We start from the raw sequence: 15,536 nt of genomic DNA on the forward strand, positions 1-15,536 counted from the left end.
GGTGCGGGGCCCCCTAAACTAGGATGCGACCTCACTCTTCCCAAACAGACCCTGACCCTGGAGGATGTATCCTCTTCTCTGTTAACCTCTGCAATTAACCCTCCCCCCCTCCAAGTTGTGTGTGTGCCCCCCAACCCCCTGACCCTGCGATCCCCGCCTCTAAGCTGGGGCGCCTGGAAAATGGTGAAATGAGGGGGACCGGGCTGAGATGTGGTTCGTTCTGCAGTCCTACACGGCCTGGACCAAAGGGCGCTGGGTTCCGGCGGGGGACCCGACACCTCCGGCCACGCGTCCAGGGTATTTTCATTCACTCTAAGTGACACTCCCTTAAAATTAACAACTGCAACGGTGGGAAGGGAGCGTGTCCTCCCCACCCCCCTGGCCCCTCTCGGCGGCGGGATCACTGGCTCTAAAACGCCACCGCCCGGGACCCAGCCAGGGCGCCCGGGGGAAGCGAACTGCCGGGGGACGGAGGGAGAGGCCGAGGGGGTAGTCTGAGTGGGGGGGGGGGGGTCGGTTTGCTGGGGTGGAGGCTGGCGCCTCCCGCGTGCTCGCGCGGAGAAGAATGGAACGTAACCTGGGCTGGGAGACCATCTGAAGACCGGGACTCACTCCCGGTCCGGGACACAATAACCCGCTCGAATGCAAGAGGCCCGACTGGACTAGAAAACCAGGCGCCGGGGCCCGAAAGCGGGCCCGCGCTTTTTCTCCTCCCCTGCGCTGCTTCCCGCATTTTTCGCCGGGGCGCTCCGAGCTCCGCGCGGTTGGTGCGCCTCCCTCGCCCCGGCGGCGGGAGGAGCCGGGCGAGCGCAAAGGCGGCTGGTGCCAGTCCGCCTCCGACCGTCGCTCCCGGCTCCTCCCAGCGCTCGGGCTCCCGTCCCCAGTGGCTCCCGCTGTGAGGGGAAAACGAAGAGGGAGGCTTGGAAAGGCAGGGAGGAGCGGCTGAGGCTGGCGCCGGGAAAGCCAATCGATACTCCGTTACGGCGACGACCCGGGCCCTGCCTCATTAGGACGGTCGATTCGCTTATTCGTTATTCAAGATTTATTAGAGATGGTCACCGGGTCTGTCCCTCCAGAGAGCTTGATTATCCGGCCAGAAGGGCCATTAAGCGCACTGGCGGTGGGTGGCTCGAGTTAGGAAATTAGGAGACAAATATTCCGCAAGCTTCGTAGCGCCTGCCTCCTGCTTCCTTAAGCGCTCGCAGCTCAGGCCGCCCCGAAGCCGGGCCCTCCTGGACTGAATGCCTTCACCCTTTGGCCGGCGACAAGGAGACCTGCGGACATTGGCCGCCAAGTGACCTCAGAAGCTTCAGCCTTCAGCCCACAGCAGCCAAATGGGGCGGAGAGGAAGAGGATGGGCGGGAGAGATTTCCTCTTAGAGGGGGTGCTCGGAGAACCCGCGGGAGAAGATGCGGGGAGGGGTTAGAGAGCCCGGTCACCTACTCCCCTGTCCTTACGCGGGAATACCAGGAGTTTGCCGCCCCTCTTGGAAAGGGGGCTTTTGGCATGGACACACCCACTGTCCCCAGGGCAAGTGGGTCGACAGCAACCCGAATTCTGCCAGGGAAGACTCGCGCATCCTCTACTGTCCCCCAGTTGCCTTGTGGGGAGGGGAGCGCAGCAGGGAGTGTCACTCCTTTCCTGCTAAAAGATTCCTGGGGCAAGAGAAACCTGTAGGGGCTTCCCGAAGACCTCCATCCTACACACGATCCACAGGGGCACCTAGGGCTGCCTTCCAAGTGTGTGTACCGGAGTGGGGGGTGGTGGGGGACAGGTATCAGCCAGGAGGAGGAGGGCTGGTAAATCCGCACTTTGGTCCTTTCATCCCGGAGTGTTGCAGCTAGGGGGCCCATCACACTCACGCGGGTCCATCCACTCGTTCCTAGGAGAGTTATTAAACATCAGTCACTAGCAAACCACAAGACAGAGGGATGAACACCCTACTACTCACTAAAACTTCGTTTTAATCGTTTCCATCCTGGGCAACCAGTCCCCACCTCCCTGGCCTTTCTGACTTATCAGGAGAACTTTCTGAGAGCCAGTCTTTCTCACATGTGAAGCTCTCTGGTCTCTTGACAAAGAAGCACCTGTCATGTACCAATGTGAAATACTGTACTAGGTACTGGAGACCTAAAGCTGATGAGCCAGGCTTTAGCCTGCAAGGAGCTCACGGCCCAGTGGGTTTACATAGCCTGTCCCATTAGCTTCCATGGCACTGGGTATCCCTCCAGGTTGCCCGCACCAGCCCTGTGAGCACCTGGTAAGGGTGGGTAAGCACTGGGGAAGGTTTTCACAAGAGGTGTCCTTTGGGCCCAATCTTGAGGAGAAACCAGATATCCAAGAGAACTGCCTGAGTCCCTTGCTTAGCTCTTCATCCTGGAATGTGCCTCCGGCTGCCATTAGGTGCCAATGCTTCCCCTGCCTTCTGTGCTAGTTGTACGACCTCACAGGGGTCTCTAGCTGACGACTTCTCATCAGAAGAATCACTGTGTCTGGCGCAGACTAGAAGCCTCCAGAGGGCAGGAACGCTGGGAAATCTAATTAATTATTTCTGGCACATGCCAAGAGCTACTGTGAAATTAAGATCCCCTAGAAGATGATGACAAGGGCAGGAGAGGGTGGCTCCTCTGGGGATTTTATGACTGCCTTTGCCTCTGTGTCCTTCGCTCCTTCTCTCTCCCCAAGACAACGTCGTTTGTCAGTTTCTGCTTCTGTTTCTCCTTCTCTGCCCCACTGCTCTGTATTTCTAGAAAAAATAGTTTCGTTGTTGTTGTTTTCCTTTTTTGGAGGCTTCGCATATGAACTGCTTCTCTTTTCCCTACATTTTCTCGGTGTCTTCCTTCCACTCACCGCACCTATTTCCCTGTCATCTCCCTTTTCTGTCTCTCTGTATCACCGCTCTGTTGTTGTCTCTCACCTTTTGCTTCATCCCACAATTTCTTCCTGCCTTTGTCTCTGGCGCCACTTTCTTCCCTTCCAAACATAGTATTTCGAGAGGGTAACATCGATTGAGGCAGACAATGGAAAACTGTCCCACCTCCACTGTAAATTCATTCTTAATCCTACGAAAAATGCAACCTGAAACGTATTGCACAGCGAGACAAAAACCTCTGTCTTTGCCTTTCCTGCAATCCAGCCTGGGGGCGGGGTGGGAGGTAGGCGGTGGAGGAAAGTGCTGGAGAAATAATCCCATCATTGACCGAACATCAAGGAATTTTCAATCACAATGACCCTCTGACTTGCTATAGATAAAAACATCTGCCGTTTCAAAACGGAATTAGGCATCTTAGATGTTGGGAGGATACCGCTTAGGTTTTTCTTTTAGGGGGGGGGGGGGGGAGAAAAAAAAGGCAGCGTCCCTGGGTGGGCTCGAACCACCAACCTTTCGGTTAACAGCCGAACGCGCTAACCGATTGCGCCACAGAGACTGCGACAACTGCCAGCGTGGCGGTGAGCCGAGTCAATGGGAGCGAGCCTATGACGGCGCAGGAATCCAACGGAAACCCTGCAATCGGGGCGAAAGCAGTCAGGCCCTGGGGAGAAAGGAAAGGGTCCCAATCAAGGAAAGGGAGGAGGAGGGACCTTTACGTCCCTCCTCTATTGGTTCTGGGAGGGGTAGTCGGGGCTTCCTCTGGATCGCTCTTAGGGGAAGATAAGAAGATGGAAAAGCCCGAAACGTCCTTTTTTTAGGGTGACCTGAGTCTTGGGGGATACGTGGGGAGGGGGGGTCTCAAAAAGCATAACCACCTTTGGTCTCCAAACCTCCCCTTTGAACCTGAACCCCTGCAGCCGCAGCCCATCCGCGACGCCCTCCCTTTGCCCCTCCCCCTCGAAACATTAAATATGTGCTGAATCGGCGCCTCCTAAATACCAGGCACCGTTCTAGGCCAGCGAATGTGCAGAGCCTAGCATAGTACCTGGCACATAAGAGACGGAAGGATTTCTGGAAAGAATAAATGAAACAAGCTAGCGTAATACACCCGAGCCACACGGCGCGATCACAACACCGTGGTCCTTCAGCTGGGACCGCAGCCCCTATTCTGGGCTTCACCAGCCCACGTGCACACAGGTCCCAGCCCAGGTCCTCCGAGCCGGGAGTCCCGTTCCGCCGCGATCCCAGCTTGCACCGCGGCGCCAGGCTCTTCCGCACTCAACAGTGACTTTTCACTTTCCGCCTTCCCATTCTCGGTTTTGGCTTCTCAACCAAACTCCGGTTCTGATGACTGACAGATAGGCACAGCCAGTAGGAAGTCAAAATGTCCCGGAAGGGTCGGCCTTTGGGCGAACAGGGAAAAGGCAGCAAGAGTGGTTGTGCAGTGGGGGCCTCAGCCGGTTGAGTGGAATTGTGGCGATTGCAGGTCCCAGTACGCCGCAGTCATGGTGAGATGGGGAGCGAGAAGGGACGCGGGTTAGGGATTGAAGAACGGGGAGGGGGCACGGGAGCTTTGGGAGGCGGAGAGGGCCTGGTGGTCGTTTGAAGGGAAGCCGACCGCGGTGAGGACCAGGGGTTCGAAGGCGGCTCCCCGCAGCTGCACAGCGCTAATGTCACAGCTGGGCTTCGGGGTGTCCAGGCGCCTCCAGAGGGGAGGACGGTGCACATAGGAGCCTTCGGATCAGGGGCTGCGCCGGGGGCTCTGGCCGCATTTGGCCCGTCACGCTGAGTTCCTCCACTCTGTCTGCCGCAGTCTATTATGTCCTATAACGGAGGGGCCGTCATGGCCATGAAGGGGAAGAACTGTGTGGCCATCGCTGCCGACAGGCGCTTCGGGATCCAGGCCCAGATGGTGACCACGGACTTCCAGAAGATCTTTCCCATGGGCGATCGGCTGTACATAGGCCTGGCCGGACTGGCCACCGATGTCCAGACTGTGTAAGTGTCGGGGGTCCCCGCCCACACGCAGGCCTCTTCTTGGACTAGCCTTGCCTGGTGTCTTGAGTGGCCCAGGTATCAGCCATCTACCAAACAGCACCAGTGAATCAGAGACTTTGCCGGACACACCGTAAGCCATAAAGAATTGTAGCCTAGCCAACTTTCACCAGCGTTTACTCATTTTCTCTGCACGGAGCACCCTTACATGCAGGGACTCATTTAAACCGCTTAAGTACATTACCATGCTGCCGTCCCATTTTGCAGATGAAGAAACTGAAGGTCTTAGAGTTTCTTGCCCAAGGTGCAAGTTGAATGTCACTCAGGATCTCAATGCAGGTCTTCCTGGGGCTTGTGCTCAGTCCCTAAATAACTTCAGGTCTAGTTGGGAAAGGGATACAGAAAGATACCTGATCCAAGATGAGTGCATATTAACTGCTAGATTCCTCATCTAGTGGATAGAAGCCCTGTGATTTAAGAGGAAGAGGAGTCTGGGAGATGAAAGAGGTAGCTATTGTGTTGGTCCAAAAGAAAAAAAAAAAAAGGCATGAGGGTTATTGTCCTAATGGGATGGTAGTGATGGGAAAGGAAAGGAAGGCATTTCTGAGAGTGTAGCAGCCTTAGTGGCTGCTTGGCTATTGTGAGGCCAAAGAGTCATTCACTGAGGGTGGGCTCTGTGTCTTTTTCATCTGCTACTAGTGTCTAGATTACTACTTGGCATATAGGTGATCCAGAAATGTCTTAAAGATGATTTTTGATTTGAGCGTGTTGACCGAAATCCAGAAATTCGGGCGGGCTAGTTTTAGGGGAAGGTGATGACTGATTTTTTGAAGGGACGAGGCGACCTAAGGAACATCTTTCGGGCAGTTGGGAACTTGAAATCGTATCTCGGGGCTAGAGAGGCATCGGTGATTTTTTAAACCTCTGGGAACAGATTTTGGACAGACTATGTAGAGGAGAAAAATTAGCTGCCGTTCGAGAGCTGAACTGTACATTTAGTGGTGGGGGAAGACGAGAGGCCAGAGGAAAAGGATCAGGTTAGGGTTTCAAGAGGGAAGATGTCACAAGTGGCAGGTCCTCCAGGAAGCTGGTGGCCCAAAGAACAGCAGTTCCTGGACTTAGTTCTTAGAAGATCAAGAGACTAGTTCACTAATGTGGGTGGAAGTTGGTCAGAACGTTTTCTCTCGTCTCCGTCGAAGCTCCCTAAGTCTCAAGAACACGTGACTTGGAAATGCTTCCTTCTGGCATCAGGGCAACAGCTTCAAGTTGCCGTCACTGTGAAGGCCTCCGTCAGCCTTCCTCTCCGCCCCTCACACCGTTTCCTTTTCTTCTGGAGGCTTTCTCACCGCCTTTGTAGGCTTGTGGGAGGTGACCGCTAATTTCGCAAGGCCTCAGTTTCCTCACCTGTAAGAGAAGCTCGGGTTGTGTCTAAGGCTCTTTGTTCTGGCGTCCTTTGACCCACTCAGCAGCTTGGCTTCTGGCATTGGTCTGCTCCTCCTCCCTGCCGGGGCCTGTCCTGGGCTCAGAGCTGTGGCACTGGTGGCCTTTGTTGGGCAAGTCTGAAACGTGGACATGAGGCCGGACTTCTGGTGAGAAAATCACCGGGAAAGGAAGAGAGGAGTCTTGCTTGGCAAGGGCGGCGATTGTGTGGTTCCCTACGTACCTCCTGCCCTCCGCAGAGTGGACGCTCGGGCACCTTCAGGAGTGACGTCCTAACTCCTTTCTCCTCCTGTCACAGTGCCCAGCGCCTCAAGTTCCGGCTGAACCTGTACGAGCTGAAGGAAGGTCGGCAGATCAAGCCTTACACCCTCATGAGCATGGTGGCCAACCTCTTGTATGAGAAACGGTGAGCGGCAGTGTAGCCCGGGACTTTGTGGCCACGTGGTCATGGCTGGAGGATGATTCCTCCTCCTCCCTCTCCCATTTCTTATCTGCAGGGTGATAACCCTGTTTTATGGGTCTGTTTTCTGTGGGCCTGACGACCAACCAGGAAAGAAAGGGCTACTTCAGAAGAAGGCAGGGAACGCACACAGCAGACAAACTTGCTTCCAGGCAGTAGAATTCGACCCCACCAAAGTGTGCCCTAGAGTCTCGGGACCTAGGAATTGGGTACCTGAATTTTGTCCGTTTTCTTTGAAGACTTTGTGACGAGGAAAGCAGAGGCCTAGCTCTAGAATCCAGTGCAGAAGCTGGGATGGAAGCAAAGGAGAGCCCCACAGGGACTTTCCTTTTCTCTTTTTTTCTTTTTGTTAAATTTTTTTTACTATTTATTTATTTTTGAGAGAGAGACAGAGTGCGAGCAGGGGAGCGGCAGAGAGAGAGGGAGACACAGAATCCGAAGCAGGCTCCAGGCTCTGAGCTGTCAGCACAGAGCCCGACACAGGGCTCGAACCCACAAACCGTGAGATCATGACCTGAGCCGAAGTCGGACACTTAACCCACTGAGCCACCCAGGCACCCCCCACAGGGACTTTTCTACTCATCTCTGGGCACAGCTGGGTAGCAAAATGACAAGTGGAGTTCTTTTTTTTCCCCCCTTTATTTCTTTTTAAATCATTTAGTTTGAAATAATTTTGAGCTTTATGGAAGAGTCACAGAAGTACTCTTTAGCTTTCAAAGCTGAGTCGTTGCCATTTTCATACCTGGATCGATACTGTTGCCTTTGTAGTATTAAAAAGCTAAAAACTGTAAGAAGGGTTACCTTTTTTTAGGTGTATTTTAATATCCTCAGCTGTGAATTGTCTGCCACGTGTAACTGTGTTTATCAAAATCCCGAATTGAAAAAGGTTTAAATGATTTTTGTCTTAAGTTTTTATTTAAGTAATCTCTACACCTAACGTGGGGCTCAAACTCACAACCCCAAGATCAAGAGTAGCACGCCACTCTGATTGAGGCAGCTAGGTGCTCCTTAGATGTCTTTTTAGAGTGTGGTGCCTGGGTGAGCCCAGTTGTTTAAGCGTTCGACTTCGGCTCAGGTCATGATCTCACATTTTGTGGGTTCGAGCCCCGCATCGGGCTCTGTGCTGACGGCTCGGAGCCTGGAGCCTGCTTCGGGATTCTGTGTCTCCCTTTCTCTCTGCCCCTCCCCCACTCACGCTCTGTCTCTCCAAAGTGAATAAATGTTAAAAAAAAAAAAAAAAATTAAACTTTATTTTACAGAGAGCAGGGAGAAGGGGCAGAGGGGAAGAGGGAGACTCTTAAGCAGGCTCCACACTCAGCGTAGAGCCCAGTGAAGGGCTCGATCCCATGACCCCGGGATCACGACCTGAGCCGGATTCGAGAGTTGGATGTTCAACGGATTGCACCACCCAGGTGCCCCTAAACAATTTTTTAAACTGATTGTAGATGGGGGAAATGTCTTTCACACCTGTAAAAATTACCTCACGTTTAAGTATATGAATAATGGCTCATGTTTCTGTTTTTGTTTTTTAGCATGTTTATGTATTTGTTTTGAGAGAGAGAGAGAGTAGGGGAGGGGCAGAGAGAGAGAGAGAGAGAGAGAAAGAATCCCCAAGTAGACTCCGTACCGTCAGCACAGAACAAGCAAACTTTACACCCAGCACGGGCTTGAACTCACAACCAAGGTAGTGAGTTCAAGCCCCGTGCTGGGTACAGAGATTACTTAAAATCAGTAAGCAAACTTAAAAAAGAAAAGAGTCACATGCTCTACTGACTGAGCCAGTGCCTCATGGTGTTTATTGGAAATAAAAATACGGGGGCACCTGGCTGGCTCAGGCGGTGGAGCACGCAGCTCTTGATCTCAGGGTCATGAGTCCGCGTCCCATGCTGGGCGTAGAGATAACTTAAAACAATCTTTTAACAAGAAAAAGAACACTACAGGATTTTTCAGGCTGACCTGGTAAGTCCTAGCTTCTCAGCTAACCGGGAGCTTTCTGTACAAGCCCACCTGAAGTCAGGGATTTTCTAGCAGGATCGACTAATTCTGTGATTTGCAAACTTGAGCAGTGGACAGAACCTTTTTTTTTTTTTTTTTTTAAGTTGATCTATTTATTTTGAGAGAGAGAGAAAGCACAAGTGGGGGGAGGGCAGACAGAGAGAGAGAGAGAGAGAGAGAATCCCACGCAGGCTTCTCAGAGCAGAGAGAGAGAGAGAATCCCACCAGCAGCTCAGAGCCCAATGTGGGGCCCAAATCCACAAACCTGGAGATCATGACCTGAGCCCAAGTCAGATCCTTAACTGACTGAGCCACCCAGGCACCCCCTGAGTCTTTTTAAAAGAAAAAAGTTTTGGGGCGCCTGGGTGGCTCAGTCGGTTAAGCGTCCGACTTCGGCTCAGGTCACGATCTCACGGTCCGTGAGTTCGAGCCCCACATCGGGCTCTGTGCTGACAGCTCAGAGCCTGGAGCCTGCTTCGGATTCTGTGTCTGCCCCTCTCTCTGACCCTCCCCCGTTCATGCTCTGTCTCTCTCTGTCTCAAAAATAAATAAACATTAAAAAAAAAAAAAAAAGTTTTCATGGATCCCAGAGAATCCATCCAGGCATAGATCTCTCCCACTCTAACCTCTTTTTTTTTTTTCCTTCCCCTCCCCCATGGTCTTCTGTTAAGTTTCTCAGGAAATGTTTATTGATTTTTGAGAGAGAGAGAGAGCACAGGGGAGTGTGAGCAGGGGAGGGGCAGAGACAGGGAGACAGAGGATCCGAAGCAGGCTCTGTGCTGACAGTGGAGAGCCCGATGTGGGGCTCCAACCCACGAACCAAGTGATCATCACCTGAGCTGAAATCAGACACTTAACCAGCTGAGCCACCCAGGCGTCCCTTGTATTTAGTTTTAAGGTTGTTACCCAACCAGTCTCGAATACTCTTAGATTAAGTTTATTTCCATTTCATTGAGAAGAACATACAAGATCTTAAATTTCTTACAGAAGTTGATACCCAGGGATCTGTTGGAGAGACACAAGACCAAAGCACACTGTCTCAACCCTTTCCTTCACCTGAGAATTAAGTAGGATTTTTTTTTTTTTTTTTTAGAATTATTTTTTACGGAGCTATAATTTAAGGTCATGCTCTTAGGTATTACTAAGAGCCAATATAAGACATGGGTAAATAAAGACAAGATGGGGCGACTGGGTGGTTCAGTCAGTTAAGTGTCGACTCTTGATTTCGGCTCAGATCATCATCTCAGTTCGTGAGATCTAGCCCAATGTTGGTCTCTGCACTGTCAGCGGGGAGTCTGCTCGGGATTCTCTCTCTTTCCCTCTCTCTCTGCCCCTCCCCTGCTCGTGCTTGCTCTCTCTCTCTCTCTCAAAACAAATACATAAACATTTTTTAAAAATAAAGATAAGACATCTTTACTTACTATTTTTATTGAGAATAACGGCCATTAGCTTTTGCGTTTTTTTTTTTTTTTTTGGTTTAATGTTTATTTTTGAGAGAGAGAGAGACACACACACAGTATGAGTGGGGGAGGGGCAAAGAGAGAGTGAGACACAGAACCTGAAGCAGGCTCTAGGCTCTGGGCTGGAACTCACAAACTGCAAGATCATGACCTGACCCGAAGTCAGATGCTTAACTGACTGAGCCCCCCAGGTGTCCCAGCTTTTGAGTATTTTATGATAGATTTCTGAGATTAATTCTACTCAGAGCTCAGGGTCTAGGACAAGTGTCCGATAATCTCCTATTTCCTGTAGGCAGACAACGAAAATAACCCAGCTTCCTGAGTATCCTTCTTTGCCTTGTCTGCCAAGAGACTCAGAACAAAACTTTGTGTTCAGCCTGGGTGTCTTGTTATTGTTTTAATGATTTTTATTTTTTAGTGCGTTTCCTATAAACTGCTTCAAGTCCGTTTTCGAAAGGAGTGGAGGTACAGGTAGATACATGAATAGAGAATTGAATGGTGGTAGGACTTTGGTGAGGATAGGGAAGAGTAGAAGAACTCAGAATTCCCAGAAATAGGAAGTGGAAGAGAGGGTCAGGGGGGCGGAGGCTATGAAGGCAGGTGTCAGGGAAAAGAAGTCTTAAAGCACGGTCAGATGCCAGGAGGTGGGGAAGGGTGAATCAAAGCTGGCCCTATGGGAGGCAACGGGCTGGCTGAGTCAGTAGAACATGTGACTCTTAGAGTCTTGAGGGGCGCCCGGGTGGCTCAGTCGGTTAAGCGACTGACTTTGGCTCGGGTCGTGATCTCACAGTTTGTGAGTTCGAGCCCCGCGTCGGGCTCTGTGCTGGCAGCTTGGAGCCTGGAGCCTGCTTCGGGTTCTGTGTCTCCCTCCCTCCTCTCTCTCTCTCTCTCTCTTTCTCTGCCCCTCTCCCACTCATGCTCGCTTGCTCTCTCAAAAATAAATAAACATTAAAAAAAAAAAAAAGTCTTCTGGGTAGGTCTGAACAAGAAGGCGATTGTTCTTGAGTCCTGGTTTCTCTCTGCTCCTGGCCTGCACAGGTTTGGCCCCTACTACACAGAGCCAGTCATCGCCGGGTTGGACCCGAAGACCTTCAAGCCCTTCATCTGCTCCCTAGACCTCATCGGCTGCCCCATGGTGACTGACGACTTTGTGGTCAGCGGCACCTGCTCCGAACAAATGTATGGGATGTGCGAGTCCCTCTGGGAGCCCAACATGGTGAGTTGGTGGCATGGAGTGGGGCCGGGCTCTGAGGTGTCCACCCCTTGGCCATCGGGGAAAAATGTGTTTATGTGGCACACGATGAAGAGAGTGACGCAGGTAGGAGAGAGCCACAGCTGCTTGGCCTCGGGACGGTGTCCAGAAACGGCCGGGCCTTGGTGCAGGCTGGCTCCAGGGAGAACAGCATCTGTCAGGAGACCCCGGTCAGATATTTGCCGCAGCAGCAGATGGTTCCTTACCTTGGAGTAACTCCTTACGGGCTTTTCACACCCGTTCGTTGAACAAACATTTAACAAGCTGTAGGGTCACAGCCGAGGCGGGTCAGAGGAATGGGCTCTGGAGCCGGGTTGTCTGGGTTGGAAACCTGGATCCACCCGTCACTTAGTTATGTTCTCAGGTATGTCACTTTGTCTCTTTGTGCCTCCATTACCTCGGCTGTAGAATGGGGATAACGGCGTAGTCTACCTTAGGAGGGGCAGTGTGAGGGAAACACATGAAGACTGGAACGGTCCCTGACGGGAAGGGTTGGCTGTTGTGCCAGCTCTGCCGGGCCCCGCTGGCCTGTCTTCAAGGGCTCACTGCAGTCTGGTGAAGCAAGACAGACCCCCAAACGCGTGTTAAAATGCAGTTTGCCAGGATGAGAGGAAACAAAAGGTCTGATTGGCGGAAGAAACAGCCTGTGCCAAGGTACCAGAGGGGCGAGTGTGTTCGGTGATGAGAGAGCTTGCTGTGGCTGCTCTGTGGGGGGAGATGATGGCGGAGAGCAAGAGTGGGCTGCGACTTCAAAAGGCCTTGAATGCCGTTCCAGAGTCTGAACTTTTCCCCGGTACCTGATGTCAAAGGTAGGTAGGAACCGGCACCCGCAGGTAGATGCCATAGGCTCTCGTGCTCGCCTGCAGGAGGCGCTGAGTGAGGCCTGAGCAAAGATCGTCAGGGGAGGGGCAGGGGTGCCTCTGGTGTCTAGAGCATTTGGTCATTTCAACCAGAAGTGAGGGAGGTGGAGACAATGAGGGTGTCGTGAGTTTTCTCACTAAGCCAACCAAGATGGAGGATGTAGGAGAAGGAGAAGGTTTGGGGGGCTGGGGAGTGGGTTGACGGTTGGACAGATCGAGTTTTGAGGTACCTGTGTGACACCCAGGAGGAGAGCCCATAGACAACTCCCAAAGCACGTGGAAATCAAATAGGGATTCTCCCCATTTTACAGAAGGGGGATTGAACTTAGCGAAGGAACATGTGACTTGTCCAAGGTCACACTGCTGGTTAGTAGAGGCAGTTCAGGGCTTCGCTTTCCCTTACGTAACCTGCTTCCTTCTGAGCGGCCGAGGGGGCTTCCCACATCCCGGGAACCGTCCCTCACTTCAGGCGTGAGGGTGGCCAGAGTTGGGGATCTTGAGCCTAGAAAAGAGAGAGTTAAAGGGTTCAACCAAGTTAGGGTCTGAGGCTTCTGCTTGTTGGCAGGATCCAGAACACCTGTTTGAAACCATCTCACAAGCCATGCTGAATGCCGTGGATCGGGATGCAGTGTCAGGCATGGGAGTCATTGTCCACGTCATGTGAGTATGAGCTGGAAAAAGTCTAGAAGCTTTGCGTACACCTGCCTCTCCCCTCCCCCACAAACACCCCATCTTCCCATCCCCCTGATCAGGAGTGAGGGAGGAAAGGTGCTTGTGGCAGGCTTGGGATAGCAGAAATCCATGTTTCTCCAAGGGTGGCGGCAAGGAGCCTCTTGCGGTTCCCCTGGCCTCTGTCAGGTGAGGCTCCGTGACCCTGAGTTTCCTCCCTACTTGCTCACGGTAGGAAGTGTCCCCAAAGTCTCAGGGACCTGTGTGGGGATGAGCCACAGCAGCGCTACTGCAGACTGGTCAAGACTCTAGGTGACTCCCTCCTCTCCCAACTCCCGCCTCTGGGTGACATTCTGAGCCATGACTGGCTGGTGCTCCGGGCGCTGGGAATGATTTTCCAGCCCCAGCCGGCTCCCTAACTGCCATCCCCTTTCCTCTCGTCTGGAGCTGTCACCAGGAACCTGAATGGATGAAGTAGACGTCCTCCCGACAGCTTTCCTTGGGCACATCCCCAAATAAGCATTTGGACCCTTTAGTTATGGGATAGCTTGCTCAATTATCACGAAAAACAGACTGGGGCTGATAGCAGACAGTTCACCCTCGGGCCCTTTTATGTTCCTTGGGATGAAACGTCCTTCCTAAATGACTGGTCCTCCGGGCCTGGGGGAGCTCCTACCCTTCTTCGGCGGGCTGTGCAGTCAGGCCGTCCTCTTACTCTTGGTGGTTCCCGCCCTGGAGAGCTGTCACTAGTCTCGTGTCTTTCCCCCCTTCCTCATCCCAGGCTGAGCAGACAGGCTAAGGTTAGTGGAACATGAGCAAGACAGTCAAACCTAGAATTGGCTGGACAGCTCCGTTCTGCAATCTAGAATGGCATAGATGTTTTGTGACTTTTCTCCCTCTGCAGTGAGAAGGACAGGATTACCACCAGGACACTGAAGGCCCGCATGGACTAACCCTCTGTTCTCAGAGCCTACTTTTTTTTTTTTTTTTTTTTTAAATAAAATAGTTTTTTTCTTTCACTTCTGCTTCTTTGTCTTTGGGACTTTTACCCGAGATCTTTGATCCCCGCTAGGCACTTACAGATAGCTCCTCAGGGTGTAGCTCAGCCCTTGGGTTTTCTTCTGGACTTGCAGCCAACTCTACCGGTACACCAGCGGGGAGAACATCGACGCGTCACTTGCTGAGTGTCTGCTGTGTGGTAGGCCCGGCACAAAGTGCTTTACACATTCTAGAATTTAATCATCATGGTGACTTAAGGCAGCTGACGTAATCTTCTTTTATGGGCAGTTAACTTGTTCAGGGTGACTTTAATAAATGGTAAAGCAAAGATGTAAACCCATATTCTATTTGACCCCAAAGCCTAGAATGCTTTGCACTCAATTCTACAGGAAAACTTTTTTTTTTTTCCTTGAGAGAGAGAGAAAGTGAGCACATGAGCAGGGGAGGGGCAGAGAGAATCCCAAGAAGGCTCCGCACTGTCAGTAACAAGCCTGACCCAGGGCTCCAGCACACAAACCATGAGAATGTGACCTGAGCTGAAATCAAGTCAGACCCTTAACCAACTGAGCCACCCAGGCACCCCTATAGGAAAACTCTTAAATCTTTCATAGTTTCAGGTAGAAATTTGGCTAAGTAACTACAAGTAATAGGCTTATGGATCAGTGTTTTGTTGTTTTTATTAAAATGTTTGCTTATTTTTGCAAGAGCGAGAATACAAGCAGGGGAAAGGGAAAGAGAGAGGGAGACAGAATCCGAAGCAGGCTCCAGGCTCCGAGATGTCCACAAAGAGCCCGACATGGGGCTCGAACCCACAAATTGGAGATCGTGACCCGAGCCGAAGTCGGACGCTTAACCGACTGAGCCACCCAGGTGTCTTTTAACCTTGGGTGCACATTAGCCACAAAGATACTTTGATACCATCCTTCAAGATTCTGATTTAACTGGCTTTTAAAGGCCTGGGTGCCTGTCTTTCCAAAAAGTTCCCCAAATTATTCCAGCTTCCGACCTGTGGTGGCGGCTCCCAAACTTCAGCCTCCATCAGAATCTCCTGGAGGACCTGTTAAAACTCTGATTCACCTGAAACCATTATTACACCTCATGTTTGGATTTAAATAGAATTAAATTTTAAAAAAAACTTTCTGATTCAGATCTGCAGAGGGACCCGGAATTTCTGATTCCCAGGCGCTGCTGATCCTGCTCACCCAGAACCACACCGGGAGGATCACTAGATTTTTAAGCTCAATCTAAATGGAGAACATGAGGTACACAGAGGTCACCTGTTCAAAGTCAGCCACATAGCCAGTCAAGGGAGAGCTGGGACAGGGGTGGTAGTTGTGTGTGGCTCTTAGCCAGTGCTGGTTTTACGTAGAGAGGCGAGAAGCGGGTGGTTTGTCCATTTCTCAATGTGCGCAGTAAGGTCACGACGGCTGCCCAGTTCTGGTGCCTGTGCTCTTAACCGCTGCTCTGTTAGCCACATCTGAAAGCAGGCGGCCAAAGTCACGGCCTGTATATACTCTTTCTCCAAACTCAAGCC

The 15,536-nt window shown here is 51.8% G+C and overlaps 1 protein-coding gene and 1 non-coding gene across 2 annotated transcripts; one reads left to right on the top strand and one right to left on the bottom strand.

The window, feature by feature from the left end:
- Window positions 1–3,354: 3,354 nt before the first annotated feature.
- On the bottom strand, window positions 3,355–3,428 carry TRNAN-GUU (transfer RNA asparagine (anticodon GUU)). Its single transcript has one exon. It is a non-coding gene; the product is annotated as a tRNA-Asn (tRNA).
- An 803-nt stretch (window positions 3,429–4,231) lies between these two features.
- Window positions 4,232–14,022, top strand: PSMB3 (proteasome 20S subunit beta 3). Its single transcript, XM_040497351.1, has 6 exons — window positions 4,232–4,380; window positions 4,686–4,870; window positions 6,606–6,713; window positions 11,261–11,438; window positions 12,900–12,994; window positions 13,908–14,022. Exons 1-6 carry the CDS (start codon window positions 4,378–4,380, stop codon window positions 13,954–13,956), a joined length of 618 nt encoding a protein of 205 aa, XP_040353285.1. The 5' UTR covers window positions 4,232–4,377; the 3' UTR covers window positions 13,957–14,022.
- The last annotated feature ends 1,514 nt before the right edge of the window (window positions 14,023–15,536 follow it).

The sequence above is a fragment of the Herpailurus yagouaroundi genome, unplaced genomic scaffold (assembly GCF_014898765.1).
Source record: "Herpailurus yagouaroundi ecotype Mexico unplaced genomic scaffold, PumYag 189, whole genome shotgun sequence".
Classification (NCBI taxonomy): Eukaryota; Metazoa; Chordata; class Mammalia; order Carnivora; family Felidae; genus Herpailurus; species Herpailurus yagouaroundi.